The sequence below is a fragment of the Clarias gariepinus genome, chromosome 25 (genome assembly GCF_024256425.1).
Source record: "Clarias gariepinus isolate MV-2021 ecotype Netherlands chromosome 25, CGAR_prim_01v2, whole genome shotgun sequence".
Classification (NCBI taxonomy): Eukaryota; Metazoa; Chordata; class Actinopteri; order Siluriformes; family Clariidae; genus Clarias; species Clarias gariepinus.
In genome coordinates, this window is record NC_071124.1 from 22,412,210 (window position 1) to 22,426,325 (window position 14,116).

A 14,116-nucleotide genomic window follows, 5' to 3' on the forward strand; every position below is an offset into this window, starting at 1 on the left:
GGACAAGTGTTTGGAAACGAAAAAAGAATGTACAAGACTAATTGGGAATTATGTTTGGAAACGAAGCGAGAATGGAAAAGGCAAGTGGGAAATACAATCTCCATCTATTTAATTTCCAGTTTAGACGTATATTTTCCATTTTCTCCCACTCCGTTTTCCTACCGGTTTTTTGATAATCATCTAGCAAAGAACATTTTAACATACTTCTAGCAGTGCACTGGGATACTGTATCGTTTAATGACACCATATGACATCACACCATACAGTATAATAAGGATTTAGTGGTACAGTATACTCGTAACCACTATTTTATTTAGTAGTGTTATTATATTAAATGTGTTTAAGTTCTAATCCCAGGACTGCAAACATGTCACGTCACCTGAAAGTGAGGTTTAGGTAGCGCGTGCAGCAACTCCGCAATCTCTAGTCCTGCCTCTAAAAATGCAGTTCCTTCATTACCTGCAAAAAATAAAATAAAAAAAGATATTCAGGAGTATAAAAGACACAATATGAGAAGTTCAAACAGAAGAAAAAGAAATAGTTTTTTTTTTTTTTTTTATCTGGCCTACCTTACACTTATCTTTGCTTGATTTTCAATATTTGCATTGGCTCTTTCAACTCTGTGAACTCAGATTTACTGTAATATGCCTCCCGGAGGCAATAAAACAAGATTGTGCTTTGCAAACGTCTATTAGAGACGCTGTAATTGGCTGAGGTTTTTTTTGTAAAAAAAGTCAAAATCATCACCCTGTTCATCACTAACAGGGATGAAGGATAAAATCCCACCTAGGCAGAAAATGATGAATTGGGCAATGCACCAGGGAACAGGACAATTAGATATTTTAAATACATACATAATTTTAAAGTTAGGAGTTTTTTTACTCTAAAAGCATGAGGTTTGTGTTTGGTGAGAACATAGCTTCATAAAGCACATAACTCTCCCGAATTTCCCCTGCACTTACAATTTACAGTACAACTCATTCCACTCGCTACAGGACGCTTCACAGATCTGCACGAGCAACATTGGCTAAATATATGAAATAAAATCGCTGATTTAGCAATTAGCATGACATCATTTTTTTGGGGTCTCGCTGACTTTAATCGGTGCCATTGTATTAGTTTGGTTTGTTTTTTTACTGCTTCTTTAGTTTCTTTTTGAGAGCCAAACTCAAGTATATAAGGACACAGTGAGTAAAAAGGACACACTGTGGTTTACGTATCTAGATATTTAGATATTTCCTTTAGATAAGTCACAAGTCCTAGTATGACTTGAACGCCCCTCTTTACTCTCACAACAGTTCTGTAGCACTCTGTCACGGTGGTAAATATGTATAAACACGTACATATTGTATATGTATATAATTTAAATTCATAAACCATTATTTTTTTTATTCCAAGGGCATTTGATATTAGACAACCACAGCTGAATCTGCTACACTATAATACGATTTAGTTATGTCTTGATTGATGTGTCAATCAAGTCATGATCACAATCTGGAGTTGGCCTACAATTTGATTTGATGATGATGATGTCATAGAGAAGGACTGTTTTAAGCATTGTTGTCCCGCCCCTCTAGTTCTGGGGGTGTGACTCTCGTCTCCGGGTCTGTGTGGAGTTTCCATCTCCTGTTTGTGCTTGATGGGTTTCCTTCAGGTACTCTGGTCCATGACTACCTCTCTGATAGAACCTCCTGTGTTAATATAGATGGTTTCACTTCCAACTCCGCTGCCCTTCCTTGGGGGGTACCACAGGGCTCCATTCTTGGTCCACTTTAATTTTCTTTGTATTTGCTCCCACTCGGAGCTATTTTCCAGAAATATAACATCTCCTTTCATTTTTATGCAGATGACTGTCAAGTTTACCTCCCATTAAAGCAAAATAGTGCATGTTCTGTCAAGCGTCTTTTGGACTGCCTTGTTGATGTTAAAAGGTGGGTGGCTTTTAATTTCTTAAATGTCAATTAGGAAAAGACCGAAGTTATGTTGTTTAGACCAAATAGCTCCCGCAAATCTGCTCGCTTTGACCTCGCCTCCTTGGCCCCATCTGAGAAAGCCTTGATTACAAATTTGGGTATTAAAATGGATCCTACTCTAAAAATGGATAGTCAAGTAAATGCTGTGGTAAAATTCTGTTTTTTCCATTTGAGGCGAGTAGCAAAGATTAAGTCTATATTGTCAAGGTGGGACCTGGAATCGGTTGTCCATGCTTTTATAACCTCTCGTCTTGACTATTGCAATGCTTTGTTCTTTGGAATCAGCCACACCACTATGGCGCGCTTACTACATGCAAAATGCCACAGCCCGTTTTTTAACTGGTATAGGCAGACGAGAGCATATTACCCCAATCTTGGCTTCCCTTGACTGGCTTTCAGTGTATTTTCGGATCCGTTTTAAAATTCTTTTATTTGTATTTAAGGGGTTTAAATGGTCTTGCTCCAGCCTATCTGGTGGAATTGTTGCACCCATATGTTCCATCTCGCTCTCTCAGGTCTACTGACAAGCTGCTTCTTGAAATTCCAAAAACCCGTTGCAAACTTCGAGGTGATCGTGCCTTTTCAGTAGCTGCTCCTCAATTATGGAATGAGTTACCCATACTCATTCGACAAGCTCCATCAGTGGCTGTTTTTAAATCACGGTTAAAAACTCATTTTTACTCTCTGGCCTTCAACTCAGTGTGAAGCATTTTGAGATGTTTTATGTTTTATATCTTGTTTCTCTTTGGATTATTGTTATTTTTATTATGACTATTATTAGTAGTAGTAGATTATTGTGTCGTTATGTTCTTAGTTGTTTCCTTTTCTTGTTACGATCATTTTAAATTTAAATTTTTCTTTTTTATTTATCAAATTTAACTTTTTATTATAAAACACCCTACTGTATATGTCCTGATTGTTGTCTTTTGTACAGCACTTTGGTCAGCTTTGTTGTTGTTTTAAAGTGCTTTAGAAATAAAGTGGAATGGTATGGTATGGTATGACATGCACAAAGGGTACAAAGTTGATTGTGTACCCTGTTTTCTTTGAGTAGTGCCCTATAGGTGTACGCTGGGTAGTGCCCTGGCATAGGCTGCATGTCCCAGCGCCTCTACACAGGATAAGCGGTATACTGTAGATGATGGATGGCCATACAGTAAACATGAGTTTAACAATTGTAATTATTTTTACATGCTCCTTTAGTATAATAATTGTTCCATAATTAATTACAATAATATTAGGATAAATCTCCAGGGTTCAGGGTTATTTTTAAATACTTTTAAATCAAAGTATCAATCCAAATTACACCTCTAATAATTACCTTATGTCTTCTGTTTGTCTAAGCACATACTATACTGTACTGAATCTGAATGGTGCCTGTACTGTTTCAGCATCGTATTTAGTGTGTAGAATGAGGATAGGATCATTACTTGCAAAATGTTCTTCCATAATTTACTCCCAAACCCTATAATCTTACATCTCGTAGCTTCAGTGATGGAAAATGTTTTTAGATGGAAAAATAACACTGTTGTTAAACCTGCAAGTGAAAAACTCTCTAAAGTTGATGAGGAATTCCAGCTCAGCAATAGGAAAGAGTTAAACCAGTCCGAGTGATAAATATGACGCTGCTGTTCTTATTGCAGGTCAAAAGGCCACAAGGCATCGAGAAGGAGCCGTTTCTGCCAGAGCTCCACCAGCCAGGCTGGCCAAGCCCAGCGCGGTCATGATCGTCACCAGACCTGACATTATCGTGAAACCCGACACAGAGCTGCCACATGTGGAAAAATGGTTTTAGCAGCTTAAAGCACCAAAATGTTCTCGTTGCTTTCTCTCAGTAGACAGATGGAACGCGATATGGCTCGAACCTGGGGCCGTTCTTGAAGCCAGCGATCGCAATCGCAGCTGAAAGATAATCTTCTATTTCAAGCATCCCCTCAGATCTGACCTGATACCTGCAACCAGTCCCCCAAGAACGAAAAGATTGTTGGATGATTAAGCAAGAAACTATTAGTGTGTACGGATTTGAGATTGATATCTAAAGCACAGTGGGACACCACGGAGATAGACATGCTAAGTTCATCAGAAGCTGTTCTACTTAGTCCGTTCCTTCCTGACACACACACACACACACACACCTGGGAGCTGGATCGGGTCCAGAATGAAGACCCTTCCCACCAAGAACTCTGTTGAATTCATTTAGATCTTTAGATCATCCTTCTTATTTGAATGACATGCTTTATATGGAGTAACGACAGGTTTGGAATATGTTGTAGCATCAGAGCTCCGGGATCCTTGGTTCAAACATGAGCTACAGCTTCTGGTGCTGAGAATTACAATCTTTTCCTCCTGCGTGTGGTTTTTCCAGGGGAGCTCTGCTTTCATACCATCTTCTCAAACACCTGCTGGTGGTTGGATCAGCATCAGTTACGCTAAACTGGTCCAGTGTGTAAATGTACAGTAAATGTCTGTAATGTATATTATATTCTGTGTTACAGTCCAGTTTCTGCTTTATAGCATGTGTTTTATGGGAATAGATGTAAGTTAAAATAGCATGAATAAATAGACGAATGGATGGATGACTAGATGACCTGAGGAATAGATGGTTCTGTGTGAACCTGATAATCATTTATTGACTTAGTTAACAGTAATCAGCAGGTAGTGGATTCCAACAAGAAGGCATTCATTCATTCATTCATTCATTCACTTCGCCCTCTTGTACAGTACAGTTTGATCTCAGCACCTTATTAGATCTATGATTAGCAATATTTGTTTTTACAGTTCCTTTAATGCAACCACAGGAGGGCACAATCCAGTGTCTTCTTGTGCCAGTCCCAAGTCTGTATAAAAGGGTTGTGGCAGGAAGGGCATCCAATGTAAAACATTTGCCAAATCAATTATGCGAGGACTTCCATACCGGATTGGTCGTGGCCCGGGATAACAACGACCGCCACCGGTGCTGTTGACCTACAGGGTGCTGATGGAAATTAGTTGAAAAAGGAGAGAAAAGCGTGTTCATAGGACATGAAGTTACTTGGTTTGAGAGAAGAAGATGTGGAGGATAGGGTGGGATGGAGGCAGATGATTAGCTGTGGCAACCCCTAAAAGGGAACAGCCAAAAGACAAAGAGGAAGAAGAAGACAGTCCCTTTACCTAACGTCACTTACAAAAGACATTTGCATCGTTGATTGATTTTAGAATAGATAGGTTGTCCCTTAGAGATAGGATGAGAAACTCTGAGCTCGGAGGTGATTTAGGCATCTGGAAAGGATGCCACCAGGAAGCCTGGCAAGGGGGGTGATCTTGGCACGTCCATCTGGGAGAAGGCCACGGGGCAGACCGACGACTAGGTGGAGAGAAGTGTTCATTTTGTCAGCTGTTTTAGTCTTAGTCTTACTCCCGGAGTAAATGTCTCTGTTAAATTTTTGTTATATTTAGTCAATCTTATCCTATTTTTGTTTAGTCAAGTTTTAGTCAGAGGAACCCTTAAGTATTTTCCAATAATCATTTGCTAACCTTTTAGCTTAATGTGTTTGTCAACGGTTTAGCTTCAAAATAAAATAAAATAAAGGCGAAAATTAAATGGTGATGAAAATAAAGATAGATGTTTCATTAGTTTTTTTTTTTTTTAAACGTATTTTAGAGTCTTTAGTCGTTTTCCTTCAACGATATTGATGCTGATTTCGTCACCGTCACTGTTCATTGACGTCCCGTCATCGTCTTGTCCTAGTCACAGGGAAAAAGATTGTCACCGAATATTTTTCACTAGAGGAGAGACTATATCTTCACACTAGCATTGGATCTTGGGATCCCCCAGTCAGAGTTGGTTAAGGCGGCCGGAGAAAGGGCGAGGACACAACGTTGGCTAAGCGTTTGACGATGAATGGATAGATGGAATAATGAAACTTGGCCTCTGAGCACCTTTTATTCAAATATAACTTTTTTAATCATTTTCGGATATTCACATAATCATTAATCTTATTATGGCGTGAGGATAATTAACTACCAAATATGTTGTGTTAATCAGTTTGGTAATGTTATGTAAGTATATTAAGCTCAAGTTCAGCCCTTGCTCATGTTCAAGTTTCTCCTCCACCTCCACTCTGGTCCTCTATCTCTGAATAACACAGCAGCCGTCTGGAAAGATGTCTCCCGTCGCGTGCCAGCTGTTCAGCATGGTCCTGGATCTGTGCTGCTTTCTGGGCTCCAAACCTCTGTAACCTCTCATGGAGCTGTAAGGAGAGAAACGCTGCGTGAAGGAACCTCCACCGTGTCTTAACATGATCTGATTCCCTGATGCAGCCAAACTAAACCTTTTAGAAACACAAGTACTGTTTAAGCAGCTCAATTATTGTGTGTTATAACATATACTGTATATATATAGGGAAAAAAAACCAGCAGCAACAACATCCATCTATCATAATTATCTGCAGCATCCTGAAATAATACATGTGGTCGTAGGAAAATAATGATGACATCGTCCAGCGGAACGTGTCAGATCTTTCTTTCTTCCTTTCTTTCTGTCTTGGTTTCATTCTTTTTTGCTCCCAGGCTCACCATGACCTGAATATCCTCTCTATAATATAAATATTACGGTTAAGAATGGTTTTCCATGTTCAATAGAAAAAAACTAACACCGACCACGTCAGCTTCCATGCTGGAAAACTCATTCTGCTGCTGATTTACATTCGGTAGAAATTTAAAGACGGGACGGGACGGTTAACCGAGCGGGTTTGTGTCGGGTTCTTAGGAAAGTGCGTTTGACTAAAATATATAGGATTATTATTCCACCGCAGTGTAGACTGTTAATTGCAGAGACTGAGCTAAATCTGCCACAGGACAATCAGACAGCAAGTTTAGGGAAAGAATTATGACCTGTTTCTCTGTCTGTCTTTCTGATAAACTGTCTGTCTGATTAACTGTCTATGGGTCTGTGTCTTACACAGTCTGTCTGTCCGTCTGTCTGTCTGTCTTTTAAACTGTCTGACTACCTTTTACACTGTCTCTCTGTATGTATTTTACACTGTCTGTCGTTAGACTGTCTGTGGGTCTGTCTGTTGCACTGTTTGTCTCTGTCTGTCTGTCTGTCTGTTAAGCTGTTTTCTCCCTCTGTCTATCGAACTGTCTCTTTGTCTGTCTGTTAAACTGTCTGTCTGTCTGTCTGTTACACTGTCTGCCAGACAGTCTGCCTGTCTGTCTAATAAACTGCCTGTCTCTCTGTCTGTCTGTTACTCTGTCTGCCTGATAAACTACCTGTGGGTCTGTCTGTTACACTGTCTTTCTCTCTGTCTGTCTGTTAAGAAGTTTGTATCTCTGTCTATCGAACTGTCTCATTGTCTGTCTGTCTGTCTGTTAAATTGTCTGTTAAACTGTTTGTCTCTTTGTCTATCAAACTGTCTCCCTGTCTATCAGACTGTCTCTCTGTCTGTCTGGTAAGCTGTTTATCTCTCTGCCTATCAAATTGTATCTCTGTCTGTCTGTTGAACTGTATATCTGACTGTCTGTTAAACTGTCTATATGATAAACTGTCTGTTTAACTGTCTGTCTGGTAAATCATCTGCTTGTTACAATCTGCTTGTCTGTCTGTTTGTCTATTAAACTGCATGTCTTTCGGTCTGTCTGTCTGTCTGTTTATCTGTCTGTATTTTAAATTATCTGCCTGTCTGTCCGTCAGTCTATCTCTCTTGCTCTGTCTCTCTGTCTGTCTGTATTTTAAATTATTCATCTCTCTCTCTCTCTCTCTCTCTCTCTCTCTCTCTCTCTGTTCGTTTCCAGGACAGCTAAATCAGGTGTCCTTACGCAGACTGTCCTGGACTCTGGTTGCGCAGCTGGACACCTCAGGCTCTAAAATCATCAGCCTCATAGACAGACAAGCAAAAGACAAACTGCCGTGAAATTACCCAAGAAAGATGTGATCATATTTACAGCCCTCGTGTAGCGACGAGCTCATATATAAAGAAACAGCGTGTATAAAAAGAGCGTGTTTTATAACAGCTGGACTTAGGAAAACAATGTCAGTTTTTTTTTTTCACTCTTCCCCGTAGACGGTACTTCAGGCCAAGACACAGCCACATGCAGGCCACGGGCAGCGCAGCGCTCTCTCCAGGGGCCGGATGTCTGAGCCGAGGCTACATAACTGCACATAAAACTCCGTCCACATACTGATCGTGTCACTTACTCAGCCTGCCGCCAAATCTCACACCTCATATACACACAGGCCAAAATATATCAACTGATTTCTGAAATGATTTTCCCCTTAAACATCCAGCCACTAGAGCCTGCTGAGCTCCTGCTCTGGGCGAGGAGGGCTGATGGAGGGGAATAAATAACTGCCCAGATCTACCCATCCAGCAGGAGAGGAGGAGAGACAGAGAGGAGACGAGAAGAGACAGAGAGGAGATGAGTGGAGGACAGAAAAGGATGAAAAAAAGAAACGGGTGGAGAAGAGATGAAAAAGGAGAATGAGAGAGAGGAAAGATGAGAGGTGTGAGAAGAGAAGAGGAGAGTAAAGATGGAGGGAAGATCAACAAAGCAGGAAAGCAGAACAACAAAGGAGAGGAGAGGATGAGAATGAAGATGGAAAGGCGAGAAGGAGAGTAAAAATGAGAAGAGGTGAAAGAAGAACATACCTGAATGCTTCAAATCAGAGGAGCTTAACTCTAATTCCCATGAGTTTTTTTCTTTCTTTCTTTTTTTTAATGTATTCTCTTTCCTTCATTTTTCCGTTGCATTGATTTTTTATGTTGCATTTTCCTTTCTTTCTTTCTTTCTTTCTTTCTTTCATTCTTTCTTTCTTTCTAACTTTCTTCTCCTTCCTTTGATTAAATTTTTTCTTTATTTCTTACATGTATTTATTTATTGCTGGATGTATTTATTTGCCTTTTCTCTCTCTTTCTGTGTTTCTTTCTTTCTTTCTTTCTTTCTTTTGTTCGTTCTTTTTAATGTATTCTTTTTCCTTCACTTTTTCTGTTTCATTGATTTATTCGTTGCTTGCTTGTTTGTTTTTTTTGTTGCAATTTTCTTTATTTATTTCTTTAATGAATTTTATTGTGTTTACTCTCTTTTTTTGTTTTTTTATTTCTAATCCTTTCTTGGTGTCTTTTTTTATTTTAATTTTTTCTTTATTTCTTTTTTTTTTGCAGGTATTTATTTTCTTTTTCTTTGACTTTTTCATTCTTTCTTTCTTTCTTTCTTTCTTGGTGTATTTATTCATTTGTTGGCTTTCATTCTTCTTCCATATCTTTTCTTTTTCTTTTCTTTGTTTCTTTTTCTTTCTTTCACATCTGTTGACATACACATCTTATGATCTAAGTAAACACTCAAGATTAAACTGACAAAAAAAATGAAATAAAACACATAACCTCTGACCCTCACATGAGTGAAAAATAAAAGTCGTTATTTTTTTACAGCTCCACCGTAAATGCTGTCACATGTTTCCTGCGCTGCTTCCAGTTTTGCAACATTTCTTATACATTCCTCCCTTTACAAACACCGAGCACTGGACTTGGAAAGAGAAAAAGCTCATAAACACGTAGCGTTATGTGGCATGTTTGTGCTCTCGGCTGAGATGAGCTCGGAGTTTGTCTGGAGCTCGGCCTGCGTCTGAGCCTCACTATATCAACTTTACATATTTCAGCCTCGAGCAGAAGCGTTTAGGTCGTAAATAATTTCTCAGCTCGCCTCCCGAGAGCCTCTCACCAGTGCAGTGAACACTTGTTCTCTGAGGGTCCTTGAACAGGTGCTGGTGTGTGTGTATGTGTGTGTGTGTGTGTGTGTGTGTCACAGCATTTAGGCTAGTGCATGCACAGAATGTTGTAATGTAAAGACACTGAGTAGACGATCAGTCATGCATGAGACATTAAAACTCATTAAAAGGCAAAAGCCACGCCCACAGTAAGAAATCTGATGTTTTCTGCTGGAGACGATGATGATGCTGGGGAGCAGTATGTTATACCAAAGATTGACAGTTGAACCCACCACTGAACAAATGTAGTCTTTATAAAAAAAAAAATAGGATTTTTTTTCCCCCATTGGGTCATAAGTTTTATCAGCGGCTGTTATCAGGTTAACATCAGGAAAACAATATTATATTCATTAATCATACAGGTTAAAGCTTTGGGTAACTAATAGGAATGTTGGGGTTTGAGTTCCAGCACCACCAAGCTGCCACTACTGAGCCCTTGAGCAAGGCCCTTAACCCTATCAGCTCCAGGGGGCGCTGTAGACTTGGAGCAGCTTCCTGACTGGGAATACTTCCTGACTGTACGTAAAAATAAAATAAAAAACTACTACCACTTAGTCGGGAGGGCCGAAGACTATCACATGTTTCCTCCTAACCACGTGACGCCAGCTGACCGCATCTTTTCAAACTGCTCGCTCACACACCGTTGGGGGCAGCGTAACACACTCGGAGGAAAGCGCTAGCCGCTCCTCCCGCTATCTGAGCTCACAGACGCCCCTGATTGGCTGTAGAGCTGTGATTAATGGAGGAGCACTAAGTACCTCCCCTCTGAGAGAGCTCGGTCAATCAGCTCTGTCTAGACCGCCTGCCGCAAGAGGTTACAGCATCACCCGGGGAATCGAACCAGTGACCTCCGGATGATAACTTTACCACTGCACCACCCGGAGGCCTTGACGACGAGTCTTGAACCTCAGATCCGCAACCTAGAGCACCATAAATAGATAATAGTCTAATTCCATCTAATTCTTCAGGAACTTCCAGGTTTCCTCTTCACAGGCTAAAAATGTCCAATGTAGGCTGACTGACATTTCTAGATTGTGTGATTATGTGTATGTGAGAGTGTGTGAACCCTCCAGGGTACCCCCACCTTGTCCCCTGATCTCCTTATGAAAGTCTCTAGGCCTCCTGCGACCCTACACATGATAATCAGTGTGAAAAATACCTAAAGAAATGAACAAAATATTGACCGTCACAAAGACTGTCAAGGCCAGAGACCTTGTCAGACTCTGCTATTGCGAGCTACAACCGTAACCACTTCTTTAAACTGTCAGAAAGTTAAAGAAAGAATCGCTGACACTGGAGACCCCTTAAATACAACCACACAAGTCCTTGATCACATAACTGCCACAGAGCTCTGAACAGCATAAACAGTGCATTTATGTACTGTACAGTAAATCTGCACTAACATCAGACCAATCAGACCCTTCTGACCAATCATGATTGAGAATACGACAATACCTTGCTAATTAGAAACCTTTATAACAATACCTTTTAGAAATCTGAATGTTTGCTGCTCGATTGATTGAGAATAATAATCCATATTAAACTCCATTTACCCTGATGAGTATGTGCAGAGAGTTGACCATTAGCATGTCCTGAAAAAAGATAGTATCTTCTAATGGAGTCAATATAGGATTAGAAAAATAGAGTCAATACATAAAAACAGACATGCAAACACTCTGACTAACAGTGTTTGGATCCTGACATCCATCAGTGTTAAGAAAAGGTACCATAGTAGTCTTTAGCGCATGAGGTGCGGAGTCGTAAACCCTGTTATTCCAACAATTCCACTACACTTCACTAAGGATTGAATCTACGAGAGTGATAGATGAAGCATCTAGAAAGAAATGGACCTGAGCGAAACAGGAGACAAGTTTAAACACAAGAGTTAGACAGTAGCACTTTTCTGGCCACAAGCTTTAAAATCTTGGCTCGATTGTCTCGTCACGCCGTTTGTGTAAACATACTGGACTACTATGTGCTCGTTTTCAGCAATTTTAAAATTTGCTATGACACTGGAATCCAAAACTAGCAAGACATGATGTGGCTAAATTCACATGATTTAAAGAATCTAGAATTGTTTGTGCACTTTTCTGGCCATGAGCTTCAGAGTCTTGGCTTGACTGATTCGTCACACTTCAGTATACAGTATACAGGTACATACTGGTTGTTTTTAGCATTTCCTTTTAACACTCTGACATACGCTAATAACCCTGGATTGCAAAATTAGCATGACGAAAAGAAGAGGGGAAAACAACACTTGAGGATGCAGTTCGCTAGGAGGCAGCTAATTTAATTGGATTTACATTAAAACATCTAGAACTTTTCTGGTTATGAGCTTCAGAATCTTGGCTCCTCAAATTGGTCACACTGTGTTATGGATCTTTTAACATTATGACATAAGATATCCACTGATCAGCCATAACATCAGTCCATTATTCCGTAGATTCCCCTTGTGCCGTCAGGGAAACTCTGGCCCTTCAGAGTGTGATGCCTCAAGACCTTTGTTGGTGTGTGGTGGTGTTTGGCACCAGAACATTGACAGCAGGTCCTTTGGGTGCTGTGGGGTGAGGGGTGGGGTCTCCATGAATCAGAATTGTTTGTCCGGGGGGTCATTTGGATTGGGATCTTTGGAATTTGGTGGCCATGTCAGCAAGCTTGCCTGCTAGGCTCCATGCCCAGTCGTCCATAGTGCAGTTGATGTTCTGATGCCTTTCTATTATGGCCAGTATTGACTATTTTTAGTGATTTGTGCTACATTGGCTTTTCTGTGGGATCAAACCAGACGGGCTGGCCTTTGGTCCCCGTGAGCCTTGGGTGTCTATGATCCTGCCACCAGATCACATGTGTGTGTATATATTTATGTTATGGCTGATTGGTGTAGATGGTATAGATGCTGACAAATGCACTAGTTTATCTCATGAGATATAAAACATGTTGTAAGATTTGTACACTTTTCTGGCCCCAAACTTCAGAATCTAGACTTGGTTTTACTGTACTTCCAGCTTGAAAATTCTTATTCCTTTCAGTTTTTTACTCATGGTGAAGTGAAGTAATGAAGAAAATGACCTGGATTCCTGTCAGCACATTTAAGAAAGCTTTACGGTTCCAGGAGCACATGTCGCACCAGCTGAGGAAAGGGAAACTTGGCCTGCTCTTCCTTCATCTCAACTTATAAGAGGATCGTTTGAGGGGCAAAAAATAAATCATTATTCACACCACCATGGGTCTGCCAATCATTTGCTTGGATTATAAAATTTCATTTGAGGGAAAAGGTACCAGATCTGCCACTCTTCATGGAAGGCTTCAGAGCAAACTTCCAGACTGCATTGGAGCTTCCAAACCTAACAAATCTCCTCATTAACATCCCTAGTAAATCTGCATTGGATAAATATGGAGGGGGTTGTGCAGCCAGTGTGGTACAGACATCCCAGGTGTGAGATCCAGATTTACAGCTACAGTTACTGAAAGCTTTTTTAAGCCTGGCTAACTCCCTACACTGTAGCTCTTTCTTACTCCCAAGTGCAGGCCTATAATCATGTACGGTCATCGAGAGCACGACCAGAACCGGCTGCAGTCCACCTGCTCAACTCCTCCATGTCTGATTTAAGGCAAAACTCCGTCCAAAATGCTGAAGCTGTTAGCATGAATAAGTCAGTGCAACTGTAAAGTACAGTAAACTTCTCAATATCAATTTAACAAGCCTTAAATGCTCTACCGATAAGAAACTGATTAAGAAATCATACCCTTTAAATGAGTTATAGAATATTTTGGACTAAAATAACAACCTTAAAGGAACCTTTAAATTTGGATATCCCTTCCTTGGCATTGAAATATTACTATTCCTTTATTCATCCTTCAATGTTCCTCATCTGGTCTGTTACTCCTTACATCCAAGTTCCTTAATATTTATCCACATTATCCATCCATCCACCGTTTTATATCCCTCTATCCATCTTCTCCCACCTGCAACCTGCTCATTTTTTCTACATTAATACAAACTTCTTTTTAGACTGTTTCATAATCCTACATGGATCAAACCTCCTTTCTGCCTTCTTGATATCTTTCTGGCATTAGAAACAGCTTCCTTTACACCTTTACATCCATCTAAAACCTCCACTATTTCAAATTGCTCAATATCACTCCATTCATCAAACCTTCTTTCCAACATGGGTTCTGATCTTGATCTAGCTATCTTGATCTATCTATCCTACCTATTTCTCCAGCATTTTTGATATCTCTCCATTTATTCCCCCAGAGTAATTGATATTTCTTTATCCATTTGATCCAGCCTATTTGAACTCTTTTTGTCCAACCAGTCTCTTCTCCTGGCATGCTAAAAATCTTTCAGTCTATCCAAGTTCAAGTAGACTTTATTGTCACTTCAACCATATACAGTTAGTAC

The 14,116-nt window shown here is 40.1% G+C and overlaps 1 protein-coding gene across 1 annotated transcript in view; it reads right to left on the minus strand.

The window, feature by feature from the left end:
• The window catches only part of mpp7b (MAGUK p55 scaffold protein 7b), a 59,862-nt gene extending 46,552 nt beyond the window's left edge, over positions 1-13,310 (minus strand). The window contains 5 exon segments of the mRNA XM_053486369.1: positions 380-450; positions 938-952; positions 6,130-6,202; positions 11,268-11,326; positions 13,256-13,310. Coding sequence (XP_053342344.1) covers positions 380-450; positions 938-952; positions 6,130-6,202; positions 11,268-11,326; positions 13,256-13,310 — 273 coding nt within the window.
• Between the last annotated feature and the right edge of the window lie 806 nt (positions 13,311-14,116).